This window comes from Notolepis coatsorum (assembly GCF_963971535.1).
Source record: "Notolepis coatsorum genome assembly, chromosome: 10".
In the NCBI taxonomy this organism is placed as follows: Eukaryota; Metazoa; Chordata; class Actinopteri; order Aulopiformes; family Paralepididae; genus Notolepis; species Notolepis coatsorum.
Window position 1 is genome coordinate 123,334,616 of NC_140174.1, and position 17,529 is coordinate 123,352,144.

Sequence of the window (17,529 nt, forward strand, 5' to 3'; positions counted from 1 at the left end):
GATTGCGTATTACTGCAATTTCTTTTTTTTACATAAATAGTGGTTAAAAATGTTGGGTCGCGACTTAATGACTAAGGAAAATGTTGGGTCCCGAGGCTAGACCAGTTGAGAACCACTGCTCTAAACAATATCAGTGTTTAGAGGGTCTGTCAGTGTTTATAGGGTCTATCACAGTGTTTAGAGGGTCTATCACAGTGTTTGGAGGGTCTATCAGTGTTTAGAGGGTCTATCACCGTGTTTAGAGGGTCTATCACAGTGTTTGTCGGGTCTATCAGTGTTTAGAGGGCCCTCTAAACACAGGTTTATCACAGTGTTTAGAGGGCTATCACAGTGTTTAGAGGGTCTAACTGTACATTGGATTATCGAAGAAACCTTACTTGGTCCCAAGAAGAGGGTCTTGTGTATTACTGGGTTAGGACATTTACTGTACATTGGAGGGGGTTGGGTTAGGACATTTACGGTGGCCAGTTTCGAATTGCAGTCTCACATAGGTGCTCTTTGAGAGTGGTTTTGAAAGTGGGTAGTGATTCACATTCCTTTACAGCTGTGAGTATGGCGTTCCACATTGATGTGGCATAATTGCGAAACGTGTTTAGTCCCTTGTTTAAGCCGAATCTGGGTTTCACGTGATTTGTGGAGCTCCCTCTGGTGTTGTGGTTGTGGTATTCACTGGTATTCAAAGTATGGACTGGGAAAAACAATGGATGAGGAGGTGTTAGAACCTGTCTAGACGGTTAGACCCATCCTCCGTCCTTCTCTTGTTGAGGTACTGGCCCAGAAAGTGGAGTAAGAAGAGCAAGAAGCTCTTGATAAGGAGGCAGATTATGCAAAAGATAACATGGATGAGGAGGATGGAGAGTACGAGTGTGATGAGGCGGAGGAAGAGATGGAGATCGAAGAGATAGACTTTGACAATTGTTTTAGTGATGATGATGATTAATAGTTTAGGGCACAAAATACAAATAGAAAAAAAGACTTGAATGTTGTGTCAACAAAGAAGATATCCAGAACAGAGGACGTATTTACCTTATTACATACATGTAGACCTACGTAAGAAATGGCATTGAAAGCAGCACTCTTGTATATAAGCATGCCAGAGACCACTTCAGAAATTGTATTACTATCTTTAACCCTCAAAACATGAGTCCACATCTTTTTTTGTTCAGTCATCTACAATATGATGTGTCTTTATTGGTAAAAATGCTTTATTCTTTGTAAAGGTAACACTAATTTGCATACTAGCTCACCACAAAGAGGTGATCATTCTGGGAATAGTTTTATTATGATTTTTGACCCTCAAAATATGGGTCTAGACAACCTACTTGTTCAGTTATTTGCAACATTGGCTGAAATAGCGACATACATTTTTTGATGATGGCGTCATTGATTTGCATGGGACACACAGCTTTTTAACATAGCCTATAATTTTCTACAAACTTTTTCCAATGATTATTTTGTATTGACGGCACAGATTTGCATAGGCTACTTACATAGAAACATGTGATCACTCTAGGGATAGTGTTATTGTTATCTTTGACCCTCGAAATATGGGTCTAGACACCTCATTTGTTCAGTTATCTGCAATATTGGCTGAGATATATTAAACAGATTTTTTTTGCGATCTTTTGATAATCGCGTCCTTAATTTGCATATAAATGATACATGGGACACTCTGACAACTTGTTAACATAGCCTATCATTTTTTTCACCTTTTTTCCAATCTAGAAAGTCTGGTTAGAAGTATATTTCCGGGGGGTGCATGATACCCCCCTCTATCTACTAGACTAAAAGAGTCAACTTGACCTTGAGGAAGGCATCTCTCTCTCTCTCTCTCTCTCTCTCCCCCATGCAGAGCTCCACAGGGAACGCATGCAGCAGCAGTGAGGAGGAGGAGGAGGTGACCGTGGGGGACAGGGAGGGTTACATCTGTGCCGTGTGCCTGGACGTGTACTTCAGCCCGTACATGTGCCATCCATGCAGCCACATCTTCTGTGAGCCCTGCCTGAGGACGCTGGCCAAGAACAGCCCCACCAACACGCCCTGCCCCCTCTGCAGAACCATCATCACACATGTCTTCTTCCAGAAGGGTGAGCAGCACTGAAACACTGAGTCAGAGAGGCACAGCGTCCCGGGAAAGTTTCACCGTCCCAGGATAAAAACATGACTGTTCAGATTTAGACAGGAGACACGCTAAGGGATTCGTTTTTAGAAATGAAACAGTCACGACATATTCCAAACAAGTAATTTTATAAATACATGAATAAATAAAACAGTCACGACATATTATTCCAAACAAGTAATTAAAGAATACATGAATAAATAAAACAGTCACAACATATTATACCAAACAAGTAATTTAATAAATAAAACAGTCTCAACATATTATTCCAAACAAGTAATTTAATAAATAAATAAAACAGTCACAACATATCAAGTCAAGTCAAGTCAAGAGTTTTATTTGTCACGGCATACGGATATACAATGAAATGCGGGTGGTCTTGCCCGCAACGATGTGCAATTGGTACAACATATAATAGAATCCAATACAAAAAATGTGCGCAATAAAATTGTGCAATAAACAGGTAGCAGGTAACAATAAATTTGTGCAATAACGGGTAACAGTTAACAGTAGTAGTAATAGTAGTGCAATACACTGTTACTGTTGCTAATACTAATTTAAAGTGGCCTTTCCTTTTGGCAATAAGTGAGGGTGCGTGCGGCCTGAGTGTGTGCCCGCTCATGCTAAAGTGTTACAGTGGTACTCAATGTTCATTGTTCAGGACTCTGATGGCCTGGGGGAAGAAGCTGAGCCTAAGCCTCTCTGTCCTAGTAGCTGGGGTTCGCAGGCGTCTGCCTGACCTCAGCAGCTGAAACAGGCTGTTATTGGGGTGGTGGGGGTCTTTCATTATTCTGCAGGCTCTGGATTTGCACCTCTTGTTGTATAGAACCTGCAGGGGAGGTAGTGCAATACCCGTGGTACGCTCGGCTGAGCGCACCACTCTCTGTAGGGCCTTCTTGTCCTGTGCCGTGCTGTTTCCATACCAGGCAGTGATGTTTCCAGTCAAGATGCTCTCTACAGCTCCTGAGTAGAAGGACTGGAGTATCTTCCCCGATACTCTGAACTTCCTTAACTGTCTCAGGTGGTAGAGGCGCTGCTTCGCTTTCTTTACTACTGTGTCTATGTGTGTTGACCATGTCAGGTCCTCTGAGATGTGGACCCCCAGGTACTTAAAGCTGCTCACCCTGTCCATGGTAGCCCCGTTAATCATCAGTGGTGTGTGCGTCTCCTGCTGTCCTCTCCTATAATCCACGATCAGCTCCTTGGTTTTACCAATGTTCAGGAGCAGGCTGTTGTCCTGGCACCAGCGTTCCAGTACCTCAACCTCCTCCCGGTAGGCCTTCTCGTCGTTGTCCGAGATCAGCCCCACCACCACCGTGTCGTCTGCGAACTTCACTATGGAGTTGGAGCTGAACTTGGCCACACAATCGTGTGTGTAGAGTGAGTACAGCAGGGGGCTCAGAACACAGCCCTGGGGGGACCCGATGCTCAGGGTGATGGTGTTGGAGGTCTGACCCCCCACCCTGACCGCCTGGGGTCTTTCGCTCAGAAAGTCCAGTACCCAGGCGCTCAGGGCGGAGCTCAGACCTAGCTCGATCAGCTTGTCCACCAGTCTGGTGGGGACTATGGTGTTGAACGCTGAGCTGTAGTCAATGAACAACAGTCTCACATAGCCCCCCTTCTGACGGTCAAGGTGCGAGAGGGTGCTGTGCAGTACCTGGGAGACCGCGTCGTCGGTGGACCCGTTTGTCCTGTATGCAAATTGCATAGGGTCCATATCACTGGGGAGGGAGGCACAAATGTGGTCCTTGACCAGCCTCTCGAAACATTTCATGACCACAGAGGTGAGTGCCACCGGTCTGTAGTCATTTGGACATGTTGGGGAGGGTTTCTTCGGTACAGGGATGATGGTAGACATCTTGAAGCAGGCAGGGACCACTGACTCCGCCAGGGATTGATTAAATATGGCGGTGAACACTGGGGCCAGCTGGTTGGCACAGGACTTGAGTATGCGTCCTGTTATGCCATCTGGGCCAGCAGCCTTCCTGGTGTTCACCTGCATAAATGCTCTTCTCACACTGTGTTCCGACAACGAGAGAGCGTCCCTGCCCCCCCGCGGTTGCCCCCCCCCCCCCCCCCCCTTCACAACAGCCGGCGCGCTAGTGACGTCACTAGCCGGAGAGCCAGCAGCGCCACTGTCTACACCAAACCGAGCGTAAAAGGTGTTGAGCTTGTCCGCGAGGGAGGCGTCGTCACTCCCCATTGAGGGGGCGCTAACTTTATAGTCAGTTATTGTCTTCAGTCCCTGCCATAATCCTCTTGTGTCGTTTTGTGCCATTTGTGTCTCCAGTTTGTCAGCATATGTCCTCTAAGCAAGTTTAACAGCCTTGCGTAGAGTATAGACTGAAGCCTTATACTCCTCCATGTTTCCTGACTCTCTACCCAGGTTGTAGGCGGTGGTGCGAGAGTTCAGAGCTGCTCTAATAGTGCTGTCCACCCACGGTTTCTGGTTTGGGAAAACCCGCACCATTTTCCTGGGGACAATACAATTATTATTCCAAACAAGTAATTTAATAAATACATGAATAAATAAAACAGTCACAGCATATTATTCCAAACAAGTAATTCAAAAAAATACATGAATAAATAAAACAGTCACAACATATTATTCCAAACAAGTAATTTAAAAAATACATGAAATAAAACAGTCGCAACATATTATTCCAAACAAGTAATTTAATAAATACATGAATAAATAAAACAGTCACAACATATTATTCCTAACAAGTAATTTAATAAATGCATGAATAAATAAAAGAGTTACAACATATTATTCCAAACAAGTAATTGAATAAATACATGAATAAATAAAACAGTCACAACATATTATTCCAAACAAGTAATTAAAGAATACATGAATAAATAAAACAGTCACAACATATTATACCAAACAAGTAATTTAATAAATAAAACAGTCTCAACATATTATTCCAAACAAGTAATTTAATAAATACATGAATGAATAAAACAGTCACAACATATTATTCCAAACAAGTAATTTAATAAATACATGAATAAATAAAACAGTCACAACATATTATTCCAAACAAGTAATAATAAAAAAAAAACAGTCACAACATATTATACCAAACAAGTAATTTAATAAATACATGAATAAATAAATAAAACAGTCAGAACATATTATTCCAAACAAGTAATTCAAAAAATACATGAATAAATAAAACAGTCACAACATATTATTCCAAACAAGTAATTAAAAAAATACATGAATAAATAAAACAGTCACAACATATTATTCCAAACAAGTAATTTAATAAATACATGAATAAATAAAACAGTCACAACATATTATTCCTAACAAGTAATTTAATAAATGCATGAATAAATAAAACAGTCACAACATATTATTCCAAACAAGTAATTGAATAAATACATGAATAAATAAAACAGTCACGACATATTATTCCTAACAAGTAATTTAATAAATGCATGAATAAATAAAACAGTCACGACATATTATTCCTAACAAGTAATTTAATAAATACATGAATAAATAAAACAGTCACAACATATTATTCCAAACAAGTAATTTAATAAATACATGAATAAATAAAACAGTCACAACATATTATACCAAACAAGTAATTTAATGAATAAATAAAACAGTCACAACATATTATACCATACAAGTAATTTAATGAATAAATAAAACAGTCACAACATAGTATTCCAAACAAGTAATTTAAAAAATAAATGAATAAATAAAACAGTCACAACATTTTATACCAAACAAGTAATTTAATAAATACATGAATAAATAAAACAGTCTCAACATATTATTCCAAACAAGTAATTTAATAAATACATGAATAAATAAAACAGTCACAACATATTATTCCAAACAAATAATTAAAAAATAAATAAAAAATAAAACAGTCACAACATATTATACCAAACAAGTAATTTAATAAATACATGAATAAATAAAACAGTCACAACACATTATTCCTAACAAGTAATTTAATAAATGCATGAATAAATAAAACAGTCACGACATATTATTCCTAACAAGTAATTTAATAAATGCATAAATAAATAAAACAGTCACGACATATTATTCCTAACAAGTAATTTAATAAATACATGAATAAATAAAACATTCACAACATATTATACCAAACAAGTAATTTAATGAATAAATAAAACAGTCACAACATATTATTCCAAACAAGTAATTTAATAAATACATGAATAAATATAACAGTCACAACATATTATTCCAAACAAGACGAACTTCTTACGTAAGATGTGTTAGACTCTGAGCGTCTTGACTGAGTAAACTCCTTGAAACATGAAAAAACAAACATATCCTCTTGATCATAGTGTTAGTATATACACCTAAGTAAATACATACTGGCTGTGTGTGTGTGTGTGTGTGTGTTGATGATGTATACGCAGATTAAACGTGAGCTGCAGATTGTGGAGAGAGAGAGAGAGAGAGAGAGAGAGAGAGAGAGAGAGGGGGGGGGGGACAGAGAGAGAGAGAGAGAGAGAGGGGGGACAGAGAGATGGAGAGAGAGAGAGCAAGAGACAGAGACAGAGACAGAGACAGAGACAGAGACAGAGACAGAGACAGAGACAGAGACAGAGACAGAGACAGAGAGAGACAGAGACAGAGGGAGCTCTGGTCCCAGCTGCTGCTCCTACAGGGAGCAGGGTAAACCCTCTGACTTTGTTGGGTCCAGATGAGGCACCAGAGTTTCACACCATCGCACTCCTTTATTGGGGTCGATTAAAGTCTCTGGTCTCAGGCCATGTCCAGACGAAACCGATTTCGGTCGTATCAGTCAAAGTATTTGATTGTATGCATCTTTCATCCACACGGAACTGCGTTCTGGCAGCCTGAACATTTCTACTTTCTGAGACCGGCTTCCAGAGTGCGCAATTCTGAAGACGCTCCCCTTGTGTCACCATCTTTACAAGCGATACAAGTCTTTGCCTGAACCGATGACGCGATAGCCCACCTCTCCCTTAACCCGCATGTGCAAACTCAGCAACATCACAACAACCGTCGACAACAGATTGACATCTCCCTTACAGTGTTACAGAAGCTATTGAGCTTGATCGTGCTTTTACAGCTAAATGTACTTTTTCTGAAAACCCAAGTAGTAGCAAAGCACACTGTTTCATAGCATACGCCTTCAGTTGATCATGACAAATCCTCTCTTACCTTGACGATTAAAAAGCCTCCATCATTTAGTAAATAGTATTCCCATGGCTGGTGTTGAGCTGTAGCCAGCCAGCTAGCGTTGATGCTATGCTATCAACATTAGCTAAATAACTAACCAACTAAACACAATAGACAGTGGTATCCTGAGGTAACGTTAAATACAGACAACTTTTGCTACAATAAGACAGTGGTATCCTGAGGTAACGTTAAATACAGACAACAAACGTTTGCTAGTCGAAATGACACCGGGACAAGTTAAACATCAATCAATTACTTTAATACAACACAGTTTGAGCCGCAGTCTCTGTCTCTCTCTCCACTAACGTAACGTTAGCTCAAGTTATCGAAAACAACGACAACCAGGGCCGTAGCCAGTGTTTAGAAATTAGGGAGGTCCATTTATTTTTTTGGCCCAGCCCGGCCCACCATAATCGGTTGGACACCACCCACCAGTACACCATCCTTGCGGTGCCCTTAAATATGCGTACCTACTAGGGATGCACCGATATGAAAATTTGCCACCGATACTGATTGTTCAACTAACTCAATCGGCCGATACCAATACCCATATTTGTGGCAAATTCTTTTTTTTTTTTATATTTTTTTAATATTTTCTTTTTTTTGTAATATTCTTTTTTTTGTAATATATATATATTTTTTTTTATGAAACTACAGTATATTTGTCTTACAAATTGTGCTCAGATATGAACATAGGCCTCTTTACTTACTTAAAAAAAGGAAACATCAAGAAATAGCACTATCTCTCTCCCAGTATGTTCTGCAGGGCTGCAGCTAGATACTAGTTATCCCAGCATGGTCTACCTGCTGGGCTGCAGCTAGATACTATTGTCTCAACCAATGAAATTTTGATTGACAGTCGATTCTGCCACTTACGTCACACACCGCTTGCACCCGCCTCTGCTGTTACCACCAATCGGCAAGCGCGTATACATTTTTTACTTCTGCTTTTGTCCGCCATTGATTTTGACGAGAGAGGTTTTCTAGAACAACAACAACACGGCGCGGCCGACGTTTAGCTTTTAGCACCGCAGGATGACTTAAATGAGGCATAATGATTTTACTGCAACTAATGTTATAATAAAACAAAGCCTTTCTATACATGTGTCTGATTGAAAACGTTATTAACAGATTGCAGAATGGGTAAAACTCAGGGCTCTGTGAGCAACGGAAGGAACTGAGCTAGTATGACGCTTGCTACGTTCGGGTAAATAATATGCTGATGTTATTGAACGTGTAACACTAACTATATAACGTTAATGCCACAAAACGAATGCCTTGTTAATCATAAGTAGTAACTTTGATGCAGTAGCTTGTGTGTGTGTGTGGGGGGGACTGGGGACGGCATTGTGCAGGTCGCGAGTGAACTTTTTTTTGTCTTGACGCTACACAAATTGATGGATATTTATCGGCTACTGCCATCGGCACATTCAAGCTTATCGGCCGATACCGATACCCGACCGATACATCGGTGCACCCCTAGTACCTACTGTACTATTCCCCCAAACCACTACAAAGCTGGGTAGTAAGTGCCATGGACAAGTGTACCAGTGCAAGTGGACCAGTGTACTCACTCCCTCTTGGCTGAATCTTGTTTTGGGTGGTGATGTAAAAACATCTGCATCATAGCAGGCTCAGGATGGGCAAAGTAGTCTATAGCCTGTTCATCCCCGTCTCTCTCCTCCACAACCTGGCTTGACTAGACATAAGGAGAGAGAGAGATGATTACAATTAACTGCTACATTCAGGTCCAGAATTGTTGGAATTCCCTGACAAAGATTTGCAAAAAGCTGTACAATTTAAACAATACCATACTGGTAATGAGCAAATAGTTGTTTATTCAATGAATGAATAGAGCTATTCCATCTTATTTCATTTGATACTAACTACTCAGTTCATATAGATTTCAAGTATCCAAATATCAATGATGAATATTGCATAAGGTGTACACAGTTAATAGATCACCCTTTTGTTTTATATTCATGTTCAGAGAGGAGTAATAGTTAGATCTTTGTATGTGTGATTTATATGGCAATTCAATTAATGGTGTGCTTGTTTGTTTGGAGAGTTTGACCCAAACAAAAATTACCGCCGGCCACTAGGGGGCAGCGTCTCGTTAGTAGTGCTGGACCTAGGTCACTCAGAGTCACAGTAACGTGGGCTTAACTTAGCCAACGCGATGCTGACCAAATAACGTTATCATTCATATTATTATCGACATCACCATGGCAGTGATGGCACACACAAACTTCCTCCTGCTGCTTACTGTCCCTCCTCGGCCCTGCTGCCTGTGTCTCTGCCTGGCTGGCTACCTGAGGCTGTTGCTTCACAGCCTGCATTATCATTGTGGGTGACGACGTTGAAGCTGCAGCAAACATGTCTGTGATTTTATTATATTTTGCAGCATCCACCTCTAGATTTTAGATTTTTTTCGCCCGCAATTTCTCCGCACTCCCTTTACACTTCTTCTGTTTGTCCTAGTGGGGGGGGGGCTTAGTAAGAGATGTAATTATTGGGCCAGCCCAGTGTCAGTCAGTACCAAATGGGCCGCTGTCCCAGGCTAGTGGGCCGGTCGTTGACCAAACAGCCCACGGTGCAGGCTTCTTGTCAGTCACTGCTGTTCTGTCACAAGCGCGCGCATGCTTTGAACAAGTAACGTTAGTTTAAAGCAAAGCCACCTGCATGTCCCCTGCCTGGGCAGAAGCGACCAGTGCTGTAGCGATGCAGGGGGGAGTACCTTTGCCAAACATCAGACATTAACGGACATTTTCAACTCCCGAGTGTACATTTATATTGTGATATTTCTATAAAAAAATTTATAATTTTTTATAATATTTTTTATTTTTTATTTTTTAATAGTTACAAATAGTCACCGAGGTCCAGACATCGGTGACCTCATAGCTGGCTACGGCCATAACGACAACACTTCCGGTCGGGGGTTTTCAAAATAAAAGAGCGACGTCTAAAACAGGAAAGACGTTTATTTTGTAAATTTGTGGCACGCACCTATTTCTTGAGACGTTTTCGTTTTTTACGGAAACCTTTTTTTAAATGAAAACGAAATGAAAACGAAAAAGATCTAAATCTTTTTGGTCTGGACAAGGCCTCAGTCAGATCCACTTATCCCACATACAGCGATACACTCCGTAATAAAAAATGTGAATAATTTTTTATTTTGTTTTACATTTTCAGAATTCACCACCCTGTGGTTATCGTATCGGTTATTGATACAGTATAGTTATTGATACACAAGTATATAATGTTATAGTTATAGATACACAAGTATATAATGTTAGTTATATATATACACAAGTATATAATGTTATAGTTATTGATACACAAGTATATAATGTAGTTATTGATACACAAGTATATAATGTTCCTTTTTCCCCCCTTTAGATTGTTTGCTCTGCATGACCCCTGGCACACTGATTCGATTGAAATGTACAACCGTCTTACTGATTATTGTTCACGTGAATCCATTGATCGTATTGATTAGGCTAACTAAAGTCGAGGACAAGGGTCGTATATTTATTTTCTCTGGTCCACTTTGATGATGCAACTTGCGGCAGAGAAAGTCAGGAGAGACAAAAACTCACCTGGTGTAACCAGAGTGCCCCCTACTGGTTGAGTATTGTTAATACCCGGCTACGGTGCTCCATCTGTACCGTGTGATGCGGCAGTCCCGGTCCAATTTGGATAAGTCTATGAATACTAGGCCTGTCCCTGACTAAGGATTTGTGTAGTCAACTTTGATTGGCCGAAATTTGCCAATAGTCGACTGCGAAAGCATGCAATTGGTCCACTGATGGATACATCTTAATATTTGTCTAGTCTAGTGTGTTCATTAGATGGTTAAATCCTCTTTCAGTGCCTCTGTGCCCGTTTCTTAGGCAGTTAGCCTCGCTGGTATGCGCGCCATTAGCGTTAGCCATGCTTCTAGGCCTCTGCTTTTGGAAAGAATGAAAAAAATAAAATTATAATATAATTTAAAAAAAGTTTTGCAATTGACTAAGAGGTTGGCAGTCGACTACGGCTCCTTTCGATCGATTAGTAGACTAGTCGAGGTCAGCCCTAATGAATACACAATGAGGTTACATGATTGGTGTTGCCCTACTTCTTGATGTGTGGAGGAGAGGGAGAGAGAGGGGGGGCGAGGGACACTGTGGAGGAGAGGGAGAGAGAGAGGGACGAGTGACACTGTGGAGGAGAGAGAGAGAGGGCGGGCGAGGGACACTGTGGAGGAGAGGGAGAGAGAGCGGGCGAGGGACACTGTGGAGGAGAGGGAGAGAGAGAGGGGACGAGGGACACTGTGGAGGAGAGGGAGAGAGAGAGAGGGGACGAGGGACACTGTGGAGAAGAGGGAGAGAGAGAGGGGGCGAGGGACACTGTGGAGGAGAGAGAGAGAGGGAGAGAGAGAGAGGGACGAGGGACACTGTGGAGGAGAGAGAGAGAAAAAGAGAGGGGGGGGCGAGAGACACTGGAGGAGAGTGTGAGAGAGAGACCCCAGACGTGGGCCCTTCGTGGTGATTAGGTGGCAAGAGTTTCTAGATAACGTTCTTGTGTTGATTACAAAAAGCCAAGAATATATATATATATATATATATATATATATATATATATATATAGTAAGAATATAAAAAATTTAATTTAGAGATTGATGGAGAATCTGGTGATTGTTTTAGTTACGGGGGCGCGTTAATCGCATTTCTTCATAATTTGTCTGTGCAGAAGTGAAGGATATTTGGCAGCTGGGTAGTGTAAAGGTCTTAACGTACGGTTATGTATATAACCATAGTTACATGAGTGTTGTGACGCTCAGCGTCATACTGCACATACTTCACGTCAGTACCTGTGCACTGAATAAAAACTCTCAATGTACCTTTACATACCAACATCTGTCTGGCCACACCCCCATCCGCTACCTATATAAGCAGGGGTGTGGCCATACACTCAGCTCCTTCTCAATCTTTCACCTCAAGGCAAGATCAAGGGCCGCAGTGGCGTCTTGACGCTGAGCGTCACTACACTCATGTAACTATGGTTATATACATAACCTTACGTTACATATCGTGTAGCTCTGTTCAGCGTCATACTGCACCACAGGAGCTGAGCAGAGCTTACGCCCGACAAATGTACCCCACTGAGGCCCCCCACAACCATCAGAACCGGGGAGGACCCGAGCCCCCCCGACCCTCCCTATTGGAGGACGGGAGGGAGATGGATCCGACCGTGCGAAGAGGAACTCGAGCAACTTAACGCACAGGGTGAGCAGACCGTGGGGCGCACCCACGACTACGCACATGCACAACCCGCATGCCACCAGGGAACGAACGGAAGGAACAAATCTCGTTACCACCCCCAAAATCACGGGGTCAAGAGCAAAGCTCAACTCCGTGGCAAGGCCGTAGCAGCGGAGCGCGAAGGAGAACCCAGACCCAGAAGGGATCCCCCCGGAAAAAGGGGGCCCGGAGAGGCCAATGACGCCACAGCATCGAGACCTCACCAGGCGGTCACTAGTGACACCGCCCCCCACATCGCCAGCGTATTCGGACAGGGCCCATCCAAGAGCAGGCCCTTCCCCCCAACAGCACGCCGCCTGGCTCACTGCCCCTGGTATACTCGAAGCACTCAAGAGGCTACACCTACAGCGGGAGCAGGCAGCGCACCGGGGAGACGACCTCCAGAAGAGGCCGATCCCTCAATCCAGGCAGCAGGCACTTGACCCGAGCCTGGAGCACTGCGGACGAGACAGGCGCCAAAGGGGTCAACTGAAACAGCACCCCGGCGGAAGGGGCGTATGCTGGCATTGTTGTGCACCATGTCACAGCCTCCACAAAAAAAACCTGACTCTAGAGGGGCCGAGGCAGAGAAAGCTGACACGATTGGCAGACGTCATGAAACGTGCGGGGGCACACTCAAGCGGTTAACCCGGGAGTTGACTCCACTCCAACACACCAGGGAACCAATCACCCTCTTGGTTAAACATGAGGTGGTTGTTCCTATAACCCCTCAGGAAAAAACTCCAAAACACACCTGCGGGAATACAAGTGTTTCAGTTTTCAAAAAGGGGTTATCCCAGGCCTACGGGTCGACGAAAACAACTTCGGACCGGGCTCGGCGGACCGGGACGTACACAGGGATGCCAGAGGAGTTCCATAAGAACCACCTCAACAGCCCCCTCTCAGCCATGCGTAAGCAGGAGAAGAGAGGAGAGGGGCGAAAAGAATGGAGAAGGACCAGGCCCCCTTAGCGCAGCGCAAGGTACAACACAACATGGATCAAGCAACAGTGAGGGGTAATACGTAGTAACACAACCATGAACATCTCCATAACGCCAAACCCTGTGACACCCGGGCCGACCCGGCATTTTCCCCCCCGAAAAAAGCACAAGTCCCTCAGGGTACCAGAACAGCAGATCTGTGTCCCCGGCGGACAACGGGTTAACTGACCTGGACCGGCGTGACCAGAACCAGTCCCGTGCCCTAATCACGCCGACATCCCCAACTGTCGATCCAAAACATTATAGAGGGCGCCGCGCCACCCAGACGGTCCCGTTCGTACCGCGCTCAGTGGCCCACCCCAAGGGCGTGAGACCCCTCTACCTATGCTTTGATCTATTCCGTTAACATCCCCCAGATATGAACGAGAATTCGTCGAGACAAACCTAGTAAACTGGCGCTCGGAAGAGACAAACTCCATCCCAGTTGCTCCATAATAACGCTGTTTTAATGATGAGCAACCAAGGCGCGCAAGCCTCATGCGTGATTCCTATCAGAAGCACCCAGGGCCAGCACTATGTACACGTCGAGACCCAAAACACATCAATGGATAGTCTAACAAGACACCAGATACCGTTCCTCCAAGTCGCCTGGGAGAACGACAAGCCGTTTTTTTTATTTTTCATTTTCATCAGAAAAAAGAATACGGACATGGGTCCCATACGACGTGGCTGAGAGAAAAACACCACCCCGTCAACCATGCTCCATAAAAGAGGGGACGGAGAGCGACGTACCCCTATGACGGGGGGAAACCCATGACTCAACAGACCTTTAAGCCGAGGAGTCAGGGAAACCCTAAACAATACCCCGTCCACCTACTCCAAAAAGGAGAGGACGGGGAACGCCCAGAGAGACTTCCCACGTGAGCAATAGATTGAAAAGACATATCGCAACCACATACAACAGAGCAGAACTTCTTTTTAAGTTCTACTCACCTTGACAATCTGAGGAGGAGGCTCTGAAACTCTGAGGAGGCTCCCTCACTGGGAGGGAGGGTCTGAACTCACAGGAGGCTATGAAACTCCCTGAGGAGGAGGCTCTGAACTCCCTGAGGAGGAGGCTCTGAAACTCCCTGTAACAGAGGTCCATAACATGGAGCCTGAATAACCCATGGAAGTCTTACCAATAGAAACGCGCCCAGTGACGTACTCTATGGTGGGGGAATTTCCGCTGCGCCAACAAGCCGCTACGTTCTCCATGTTGATGAAGTCCTCGCTGGCAGGGCACACGGTGTAGGGTCGACTAACATCCTCTGTCAAAGATGACGTCATAGTGTTAAGGCTTGTTATTCACACAGCAATGTACAACAGTGTAGCATTAAGCTAACATCCAATCAGGCCGACTGATAGCAACAAGCTAACGTTCCTAGCCTAGTGAACGCAACGAGCTAGCGCCGCAGCTAACAGCTAACTGGCTAACAGGTAGGCCACCCAGCTAGCACGCAAGCTAAGCTATCACCTGAACTGTACACAAGAACACAATAAGCCACACTTCAGACAGGCCGCCGTCTGACTCCCTCCTCATCCTAAGAGAGAAGAGAAAAAGAAAAGTCAACACCATTTTCAGAACGGTGATTTAACAGACATACAGCGGAGTCGGCACAATTCCCTTATGGGCTGCAGCCGACTTGAGCATGGAGCTTCCGATAACGAAGATCCAGACCCACTTTTCCTCGTGTTTAGGGTTTAAACTTCCACTCATTTGAAAGATGGGGCCTTCACGGGACAAAGAAGAATCCGCTCGTCCAGAGACCCCGGGTTTCAACCACAGATCTCGGTCGCGGCCCACTAGTTTGACTATCATGGGCTTCAAACCAGGACCCTCCATCCGCCGCCTAAGAGGCCGAACAAAGGACACTAGTCTGGAGCCGGCCTTCATCAAATTGTGCAGCTAACCCCCATAGCAACACAACCGGTACTCGCATAGCAAAACATCACTCACCCAGAGGCAGCCAGTTTCTCACAACAGCCGACGCCTCCTGCACAGTCCAGCTGTAGAACCGGAGGTTCAATACCTATTCAGCCGCAGCATAGAGGACTGCAGGTGGGGAATAGACCAGCGACGCGAGCCCCTAATACGAAAAAGCCGGTGGAGGTCAGAATGATCATCATCTTCCAGACACCCCAGTGAAGAAGACATTATCGCCGTATTTTCTCGAAAATAGTGAGAGAGAAAACAAAGATATAACGTCAACGTATCTCCTTGCTCTTCTGTTCTCCTTTCTTCAGTCTAAACAACCTAACTTTGAGTGATGGTATACAAGGCACTTCCTTGAGGTGAAAGTGAAGAAGGAGGTGAGTGTATGGCCACACCCCTGCTTATATAGGTAGCGGATGGGGGTGTGGCCAGACAGATGTTGGTATGTAAAGGTACATTGAGAGTTTTTATTCAGTGCACAGGTACTGACGTGAAGTATGTGCAGTATGACGCTGAGCAGAGCTACACGATATGTAACCCTTTCACTACCACACTACAGAAGGTTAACCCTTTACTATGATGATGTGATAGTAAAGGGTTAACCTTCTGTAGTGTGGTAGTGAAAGGGTTAACCCTTTGTCACGTGGCAGTGAAAGGGTTAACCTTCTGTATTGTCGCAGTGAAAGGGTTAACCAGCTGGGTAGCGTAGAGGTCTTAAGAACTCGCTAACCACTGCAGAGGCTCCGTAGTGTTCGCGGGTGGAAAGCCGGTGGGGTATATGAGTCTTGGGCCCTCATTTATCAACAATTCTTAGAAAGAGAAAGTGTTCTATATTCGTACTTAAGCACAGAATTAAGAATGTGTGTACGCACTAAAGCTGAGCCCGAACTTTCGAACGTTCGTTCGTTGCCCTGGCATTCGGATTTTAATGAATGGGTTCGAACGTTCACAAAAAAAAAATTTTTTTGGGTGGAACGTTTGGTGCACACGCGACGCGACCGGGGAGGTGGGGACTCTAGAGCGGGTTACACACAACACAGCAGTGCTCAAGCACCTTGCCCATTTACACCATGCGGCCGAAAGAAAGAAACTAAATAACTGGATATAAAAGATTCTGGAGTAAACATCGCGCAACGCCTGGGTACACCATGCCCAAAAGATCCACCGTTTCCAACCTAACTCTGAAGTACGAGGCCGTGCGGGAGAAAGAAAGAAACAAAATAACTGGAGATAAAAGATTCTGGAGTAAACATCGCGCAACGCCTGTGTCAAGTTTGTTCTTATCTTCCCCACTTGAAGGGCTCAGGCAACGTGATAAAGGAAGGATATAACTCTGTGACTTCTTTGACCTTTGTTTGTCATTTAATTGGTTGTCACAATAGCAGTCACAATAGCAGGTTATAAACCTGAAAGGGTATGAAAGGAAATGTTTCAACATCAACATAAATACATAGGCTATACTAATACCATAAATTATAGTTAACATTAATACATTTAGCCTATATTATCAGTTCATTCAAATAAACAATTACCAAATGCATTTTCATTAAGAACATTCATTCAGCATTTACCAATACATTTGACATTTTGTATTATTCTTATTTCTTATTATATATATATATATACACCATATAACCTATATTATATATATATATATATATATATACACAACATACCATATAACCTATATTATATATATAGTATTTACTTATTTATTTATTACACCAATCAACATTGTTCTTTAAACTTAACCATGTCATGAATGTCATGCATCAAAATGTTCAAACAATATATTCAAACTGTTGTAATGCCAGACATTACAGGTCTACAGAAACACCATTTCCCAGGGTGCACTGGGGCCGCATGTCAAACATAGCATGTTGAGCAGAGCTAACATGCTACAAACATTTCATGTTGAGCAGAGCTAACATGCTACAAACATATCATGCTGAGCAGAGCTAACATGCTAACACAAGCAAAGCACATGAACAGAGCTAACATGC

At 43.4% G+C, this 17,529-nt stretch overlaps 1 protein-coding gene across 1 annotated transcript in view; it reads left to right on the forward strand.

The window, feature by feature from the left end:
- Positions 1 to 17,529, forward strand: part of rnf180a (ring finger protein 180a) — a gene marked incomplete at both ends in the record, with an annotated part of 73,595 nt that overhangs the window by 14,276 nt on the left and 41,790 nt on the right. The window contains one exon of the mRNA XM_084323171.1: positions 1,853 to 2,087. Coding sequence (XP_084179297.1) covers positions 1,853 to 2,087 — 235 coding nt within the window. The remainder of the gene's footprint in view (positions 1 to 1,852; positions 2,088 to 17,529) is intronic.